The following is a 9,118-nucleotide window of genomic DNA, read 5'->3' as shown; positions in this document are numbered from 1 at the left end:
CAGGCACCTGAAGTATGGATATTTCTACCACCCACCCACCCACCCTTTTTCATAAAAAAAAAATTTTTGGCGGCAATAATTTCTCTGAAATGTATGAATTCTCAGTCTATCCCATCCCTCTTTCGATTCATGTAATCGTTTCACGCTTTTTGTAAGCTTTAGAGATTGGCCTTCTACCGGTATAATAAATTTTTTGTATTTTATTATACCAGAAGAAGGCCAATCTCTAAAGCTTACAAAATGCGTGAAACGACTACATGAATCGAAAGAGGGATGAGATAGATTGGGAATTCATACATTTCAGAGAAATTATTGCCACCAAAAAAATTATGGAAAAAAAGGGGGGTAGTAATATCCATACTTCAGGTGCCTGTGCTTATAGTCAATAAAAATTATTTATTGACTAAAGCATTATATATTTTAAAGATAGATACATAATATTTAAGAATTATTGACCGAACAAATATCTAAATGAGAAATATATGATTTGCATGCGTCAAGAACATACTGTACGAATAGTTTACGATCACATTGTCTATTTAAAAGTGACAAAAACGAAAGTCCATGTAAAGAGAAAGTGAAAGTACATTTATCTCTGCGTTGCTCAGTCTGAAGAGACTAAGTAGATTGATAGTGTACAGTATAATGGTTTATCTTTGTTATGTGTGGTTATGTTTGGCATTTGCGATATTTCTAGGTTACATAGTTGTATCTAGCAGAAAACTGCGAACAAATTTTATTTTAAATTTGTATATATTTGGAAAGCTTCGTAACTCGGAAGAATACAACTTGACATCAAATTTTCTGCAAGTCCCCAAAAGGTAAATTTGTGACAATGTCACATGTAAATGAGAAGAGAGAGAGAGAGAGACTCAGAGAGAGAGGGGGAGGGAGCTTTCCAGTATGATAAAGTAAGTTATTTCTTTTAGCAGTTTAGATAGCTAGGTATTTAAACCTACAAGGCTACATATCAAAAGTAGCTACTTCTACTAATTTCTGTGGGAACGAGGGTTTATTTATATTCGGTCTTTCCTATCCCCCTCTCCTACTTCTACCTACTTTTACCTGTTTTTAAAAATATAAATAAATAATAATGGGAATTCATACATTTCAGAGAAATTATTGCCACCAAAAAATTATGGGGAAAAAAAGGAGGGGGTAGTAATATCCATACTTCGGGTGCCTGTGCTTATAGTCAATAAAAAATTAAACAGGTTAGTCATTTCGTGTATCATGTTGTGCACGGCAAAATTCAGAGTTGTAAATTTGAATACTTTACGTTGGTGGGGAATGTAGAGAAAATGCATGAAAATTAACCCAAAAACCTTTAATGTAAAACTGCATGAAGGTAAACTTTAAATTAATACAGATTTGTAAGACGTTCTAGACTTCTTATCACGTAGCTTTGATCCTAAGCTCCTAGAAAATGGAACTGGGTGTAGTTATTGATGCAAATTTTAAAGGTTAGAAAGTAATCATTTTTTGCCCAATATTTTTGTGGTATTCATCGTCAGTGTAAGTGAATCAAGAAATTTGGTACACACCATATTGCGCCGTTCCTGCATTAAGTAGGTAAAAATAGCTACCTGGAGAAGGTTTAAATACCTAGGTAGCAATAAGTAGCTACGTTGGTAGAAATAGTCTTTGGACTAGGCCTGTATAAGGGACGTTAACCGAGGCTCTAACTTGTTGGAGTACTGTTGACCATGCCAATAGTCCCAATCTGCAACAGAGGCTAAATCTGTTCCTGTTGCATACACATCTTTATATGGATGTAGCAGAAATCATGATTTTCATTCTGAATCTAAAAAAATTTACCAGGGATTTCTTCTGGATATCATAATTGGGAAAATCAGGTGCACATGCATTGAATCACTGATGCTTAATGCATTCTTTCTAGCTGAAGTAGATTTACTTTATCGCTAATGTGTAATAAGATATATTATGTATGAATAATTAGTTATCTTTCCAATATATTCTAATATTTAGAATAAGCTATTGAATATAATATTGTGTCTAACCTCAAGGGAAAATTGTGTTTGCAGATGGTTCTTTCACTTTTATGCAGCTGGACTTGTTGTTCACACCCCTGTCCTTCTTGTGATGGTTCACTCGGTCTTTATAGCAGATGAGTTTCCTAAGGAAGTATCTCTGATACTGAGTTATGTTAGAATCCCAGCATCCCGAGCTGGTAATAAGTTAATCTTATGCAATTTTACTCTTTAAAAATTATCTTTGAACTACTTTAAAAAATGCTATGTTAGTGGTTTTCATGACTTAATGTTATAGGATTAATAATGGATGAAGATTATACATTATTAAATGAAAAACCACGATATATTTTAGCTTAACTGATCAATTTTTGTCTGATGTCACATCTGTTTGGCAGTAATAAACTTGTACATTCTCATGAACTGCAGGGCCAATTTCAATCAAACTTTCTACAAGTTATCCTTGGGGATTTAAGGTTCAAGTTCATTCAAATGAAAGGCCCATCTATCTAATGGGAGTTGATTGAGAAATAATGAGAATGGGAATGGTTGTTTCAAAATCCATCTCAAGAACCATTGAGTTAGAAAATTGTTAACTTTCCTGAAAGCTGTTTTCTTTTCTACTTATTATGTGGATTCAACTTTGTTGGAGCTGTGAACCCTGTAGACAAGATAGGGCCACACCAGGGCTTTAATATTTTACGTAGGAATATACATGTATAAGAAAATTCTTTGAGTTAATTTTTCACAGAAGTACTAGAATGCAATCTGTCAAATTCATGATTATGCAAGTATCCTTACATATGGGTCACAGTTTTACATAGGACAAATACCTTAAAAAAATTCTTGACCAAAACCACAAGGCAACAGTTTGTGAAGTTGATATATGCTAGCATCCTATTGCCATGGAGATTCAAGTATATTTACAATTCCTGGAACCAAAGTTGGGGTCACAGTAGGGGTTTAAAATTTTACATGGGAAAATGTAACATCGCAAGTGAGTAATGTAGGGGATTTGTTTATGAATTCAGATATATTTTGAAAATGATAGACGAAGAAATAGAAAACAACAAAAAATGATGTGACTGTTTCAAGTACTTGATGCATGTTATGTTACACAATTTTTACAGAGTTACTTCCCCCTGTTCAGATTATTTTGGTTCTGTTGATGGGAGAGATTCAAATGATTAGACGACTAATTGAGAGTATCTACATCAACAGCTACTCTCCCAGCACCATGAGCATCATCATCTACCTCACAGGAATCATCTTCTACTGCCTTCAAGGAGTCAGTGTTGTCTCAGTCATGCAGGAGAAATCACTTCGATTTGGTTAGTAGCACTGAAATGATATCTTCAGGTTCATCATGACGTTTCTCAATAGGGGGGTATCAATAGGGTATAATTTCTCAATCATGTATAATTTTTTGTGACACTTGTTACCAGGTTTGTTTTAGAGGTACATGTAGCATATTTTGATTGTTGCTGGTTGTGGCAAGTAAGAGTGTAAAGTCAGATTTTATGTGTTGCAAAATGTTGTATATATGGATATTACATGTACTAAGTTATTGTAGCCAATAATTTATAATGGATTAATCGGAGATCAAACTCGGAAACCTTGCATTACTAGGTGATCTAAACAGGCTGATATATCAAGTATACTAAGACCAGCGAACATTAAGTGGCAAGAAATGAAATATACAGCATTCGTGATGTTTATCTGTTGCAGTCAAAATATTTGACGTCACAATGCAATGAACGGATGGAGAAAAGATCTACGATAAGGTTATCACCGCACACGAGTGGGAACATTTTTCAGCACAGACTAAGGATTTTTAAATGAAAGCATGTGCGTTGAAATTTGATTTTGGGAGGGGGTCTATTTTTCGTTTTTCATTAACGTATATTATATATACAATATACGCATACAGTAATTTAATGCAGTCTTGTTCATGACGATGAAAGCACTGCTAGTAATTGTAATAAACTTTTCTGCGATAGCAATAAAGTATGCATAAATATGCATGAGAAATGAGGACAGTTTTCTTCATAAATAGAGTTCCATATACACATACACTGTTTTCTTAAAATGTTAACCATACAAATATGCTTTAATGAGTATATGGGTCACATGTGTGGTTTAATTGAATTTTTAAAAGTTCATCTTACATAAATATTTTGCACCAGAAAAGGAAGCTACTTGTTGATTGAAATCAGGAACTGCAGTTTTTGCTTTTTGTTTTCCTAAATAACAAAAACTCGAATTTAGACTGTTAATCTAGATTTCTCATAAACCAAATGAGATTAGTCAGTGCTATTAGAACAATTTGAATGATTTGAAATAAGATAATTAGCTGTTGATAACAGTATATGTGTGTTGCCTATAAAATAAGCAAACTTTACCGTGATAAAATGATTGATTAGTCACTAGCTATTGCCTGGGGAAAAGCCTTAGCTGATACAGTACATCGTTTTGCTTTTTGTTTAACATTGAATTGTGTGTATTTACAAGTGCAGAATCGTAACATCCGATTGAATTGTGTGTATTTTCTGTTACAGGTGCAGTATGGTAACATTGAATTGTGGGTATTTTCTGTTACAGGTGCAGTATGGTAACATTGAATTGTGGGTATTTTCTGTTACAGGTGCAGTCTGGAATGACCTTCAGTGGTATAATTACCTCTTGATATTTATGTTCATCTACAGCAGCTACAAACAGCATGCATTGAACAACATCTTGGCTAGTCTAAGACGCAATAAACAAGGTCAGTTCAATAATTGTCAGGTAGTCTACGGCACAGTAGAATGGACGAATTTTAAAACTATGACTAAATATTTATTCTTTACTTATGTTCTATTTCTTCGCATATTTTTCTATTTTTCCCTATAAATTCTCCAGAGTGTACTCAAACTCTTACTTACTATAAAATACCCACTGACTTTAATTCAATTATGACATCATATCTGCTTGCTATGATTGGGATGACATATCAGTTTACAAATAATGTTCGTCGTAAATATTTTGTCTAATACCAAAATTGTGAACAAATAGGTGCTTCTAAAATTAAAAGAGCTTAGAAATTGAAATATATGTAATAAAAAGGTTATTGACTGAATATCATGGATTGTGTCTGACCTCAGTCATTGCATTGAGGCATACGTGATCGCAAGCTTGGTCCCTTTTCCTGCTCAACGACCTAGGCGGACATCTTTCCCAATATGTAGTCAATAACCTATGAATATACATATATATATAGTATTCTTATTTTGAATTATTAAATTCCCATCGTGGTCCTGCATTGTTATATCAAATTATTAAACACCTGTTGTGGCACTGAATCTGGAGTTTAAGGTGTTAACAAATTTGTATCTACACTAAATGAAAATGTTTGCATATTGAAATGCAAATTGCATTATATGGTCCCTGAGAAAACGATTTTTAAAAAGAATTTACTGATTTTTTCCCCTGTAAATCTTCACACTCCTTTGTGACCCTCCCAGACCCTGCTGGGGGTTCATGATAAATTTAAATCTCTACTACATGAAGAAGATTGCATGTTGATTTGACAAATTGTAGGGTTATGTTTCTTGTAAAGAGAACTTTTATCTATGTGTTTAAATCAGCCATTACTGTACATTTAAATATGCTAATAGTGAAGTGCTAATGATGAGCAATTTTGAAGCATTATAAATGTAATTCGTTGTATCCATACCGGCAAGTTCATAATATGTGTGTTTTAAAACTACAGGGAATGACAATCTCTTCACTGTAAGCATGAATTCATTATAAGTGTGTTTGTTGTAGCCATGTTTTACTGTGTAAAGGTTCTTTGTTACAGTAGGAGACATTGCTAGATCTTGTATCTGTATTTTAGGATCAGTAGTCACAGACAAGCATCTGATGCCGGTGGGGGATTTATTCAATCACTGCTCCTGTCCTCATTTCTTCATGGAAATACTGATCTATAGTGTGTACTGCGCCATGTTCTGGTGGAGACATTCAGTGTGCAATGCTATCTGGCTATTTGTTTTTGTGAACCAGACTTTGGCTGGACACTTTGCACACAGCTGGTACCAAGCAACATTTCCTAACTACCCAAAGGACAGAGCACCTGTTATTCCTTTCCTTCATTATGATAGGCTGAACAGTTCTCATTCTCGGAAGAAATTGTGATAAAACATCGTTGAAATATTCTCATCTGTTAATATGTTGTCATATTTTATACATCATGGTCATAAATTGCTGAAAAAGACTACACGTGAAGGGTTTTATTTGCCATCAAAATTGACATTTATGCTATTTTTTCAACATGAAGTGTGTTTTGTGCAAGATTCTTAAAGCAACTCCGTTGCTATTCTAAATTTAACAAGAGTACTGCAAATGGTACATGAAAATGCTTACATAGGGTGTTTTTCTTAACCCATAATTTGTAGAACTTTGCTTCAGGTAGTATCGTCCATCATCAGGCTGTGACATATTTTCTATGCATTGTATGAATAAAGAGTCTTAGCCTGAGCTGTGACAAGAGGTAGATATACAAACCAAAGAGTTCTGTCTGTAAAATATTTCCCCAAATATGACCAAGTTCAACAACCTGTAAATATTTAAAAAATCAAAGACAATTAAAAATTGTTGAGATTCAAAATTCTTGCACTATGCACCTCTTCAAGTTATTTACAAAGACCCTAACTTTTAAACTGTGAGAGCAGAAAAGAAAGAGCAAACCATTGAACAAAGGGCATTTTCTGAAAGAAAAAATATTCAGAAGATGTGTTTGTGAAACCTTGATGTCCCCATATGACAGCAAAGTAATTCTAGTACCCCAAAGATACATGTAGGTCTTGTAACAAGGAAATACACAATCATGTGACATATGAAAGCATATCACTATATTCATAAAAGTTATGACCTACATGCAAGATAAAAGTTTTTCAAAGTCAAGTTTTGCTACCTAAAGAAAAGTCTTGTCACAAGGAATGCACCTGTGAAATATGAAAACCCTATTACCATCCATTCAAGAGTTATGGCCAATTTAAAGTTTCTGTGGTAATTACTGTCCTGTGGAGATTTTAATTCAGCATTATAGGACTTGGACCAAAAATCTCTTAAATGGTGGGTGTCCGGGTAGCGCAGAGGTAGCACTCTGGCTTCTCGCCGCTGCGACCCGAGTTCGATCCCCTTGATCGGCAGTGGTTATGTGTGAGAGGGTATAATTGGCGTTCGCCCGCTCGGACATGTGGTTTTCCTCCGGGTACTCCAGTTTCCTCCCACATGAATGACCCCCTAGCGCAAACATCCGTGCATCAAAGGACCCCATTGGAAATAAGCTTTCGAACTTTCATGGGTTATCCTTGGTATTTATGTATGTATGTACATATACATCATGTATACCGAATAAACATTTTTAGTTTTTATTGTGCATCTGATTCACAGCTTGTAAAACATTTATATATACGGACTACCTCAGTTCAGATACAATCCTCAATTCCAAATGTGTTAAGCATTGTAAAGGCTTTTATAGCAGCAAGTATTATTATTACAAGAACAAGTCCATACAGTAATAGTGGGAAGAATTGAGTGATGCTTCTGTATGTAGGTGGCTGGATGTGTGTACTGTTGGTGTGTGCATGAACAGCTTGCCGTAGTTTGCACATGGATAGTTAGTATGTGCTTGGGCAAGTTGATGTGTATATGGGCAAGTTACTTACTGTTAGTGTGTGTTAAGTTAGTGTTTGCTTGGATAAGTTAGTGTGTGTTTGGGAATGTTGGTGTGTGATTGGGCAAGTTAGTGTGTGCTTGGGCAAGTTACTTTGTGCTTGGATAAGTTAATGTACATTTGGGTAAGTCAGTGTGTGTCTGGGTACTGATAAGTTTGTGTGTTTGGGCAGGTTATTATGTTTACGGGTAAATCAATGTGTACTTGGGGCAAGTTAGTATGTGTATGGGTTAGTGTGCTTGTGTGTTTTCTGCCCCTTTGAGAATTTTTCACTCATTGAAACATCACCATCTGTCGGTGAAATTTCACAAATTTAGACCTATGCTTTGTGCCCAGGGCGATAACATTGAAGGTTTTTAACCAGTCAACACCTGCTGTGGCACAGGATCTGATTTTATGGTCCTATCCAAAAGATCAGTAATTCTCACTCCTTGATGCCGAGCATTTGGTGAAGGGGCAATTACTAATGTTTTTGCCATTGGTTTGACTCCGTTATGGTATATGCATAAGCGGGGCTCAAACTCGTACCTGGTTATGAAGCAAAAGCTCTACCACTGAGCCACCGCGACTGGTCTGCTTGAGTAAATTACTGTATGCTTGGATTAGTCTCTTCCTGCATTGACATATAATGCTTATAAATGCACTGGGGACTGGTACTTTGTTTTATATACATGGAGTATGGTACTGCCAATTTTGTGGCACCATTGTCATTATCAGTCATTAGAACAGAATACAGTGACTGCTGAATATACTATTAAAGCAACTACCATAACATGACTAATGAGCAAATATCTGCATATTTATTTTATTTTCTTGGTTAACATATACAGTATTTTAAATCATAGATTTATAATGGATTTTCCAAAGTTTTTACAATGAACTGAGCTACAGAAAAGGCTATCACATGTCTATATATATATAATACACTATCAATATGATTTATATTGTACCCTTAAAAAATTCAATAAATTTACAAGTTTCTATCACAAACAATGATTAAAAATTACAAATGTTTTATATAAATAATATCAGATACAAAGACTCAACCTCTGTCGTTCATTTTTTTTTTAAGTTGATGCACAATCTGCAAACTGAATAAAATTCTGTGATCTGCAAACTACATCTATAAAGGAAATGTTTGTTCATTGTCAAAACTTAAAATTAACATAAAAAAATCTACACCTTGGCTCGGTACACATGATGTACATACACGTGTGAATGAAATATGGAATGTTTTGTCTAAGGAAGTGTACAACTGATTTGCATTCATCGACAACAAATTCATCAAAAAAAAACCACTCATGAAGTCTTGATCTTGAAACAAGATGCCCAACATTTAAAAATAATGTACTGGGTAGTTAAGTTTTACCCAACAACTAAAACTGTAAAATCTATATAGCCCTCACTCTGA

At 34.6% G+C, this 9,118-nt stretch overlaps 2 protein-coding genes across 4 annotated transcripts in view; one reads left to right on the top strand and one right to left on the bottom strand.

Annotated features, from left to right (window-relative positions):
• The first annotated feature begins 540 nt into the window (after positions 1 to 540).
• LOC125679288 (polyprenol reductase-like) lies at positions 541 to 6,246 on the top strand. Its single transcript, XM_048918399.2, has 5 exons — positions 541 to 821; positions 2,046 to 2,191; positions 3,122 to 3,322; positions 4,636 to 4,755; positions 5,866 to 6,246. The coding sequence occupies exons 1-5, from the start codon at positions 646 to 648 to the stop codon at positions 6,162 to 6,164; spliced, it is 942 nt and encodes a 313-aa protein (XP_048774356.2). The 5' UTR covers positions 541 to 645; the 3' UTR covers positions 6,165 to 6,246.
• Positions 6,247 to 8,493: 2,247 nt separating this feature from the next.
• The window catches only part of LOC125679900 (V-type proton ATPase catalytic subunit A), a 15,004-nt gene continuing 14,379 nt past the window's right edge, over positions 8,494 to 9,118 (bottom strand). For all 3 annotated transcript variants that reach the window (XM_056153964.1, XM_056153965.1, XM_048919352.2), the window contains exon 15: positions 8,494 to 9,118. This exon is cut by the window's right edge and continues 345 nt beyond it. The gene's annotated coding sequence lies outside the window, so the exon portion shown is untranslated.

This window comes from Ostrea edulis, chromosome 2, assembly GCF_947568905.1.
Source record: "Ostrea edulis chromosome 2, xbOstEdul1.1, whole genome shotgun sequence".
NCBI classification, from domain to species: domain Eukaryota; kingdom Metazoa; phylum Mollusca; class Bivalvia; order Ostreida; family Ostreidae; genus Ostrea; species Ostrea edulis.
This window is presented reverse-complemented; position numbering and strand designations above follow the sequence as displayed.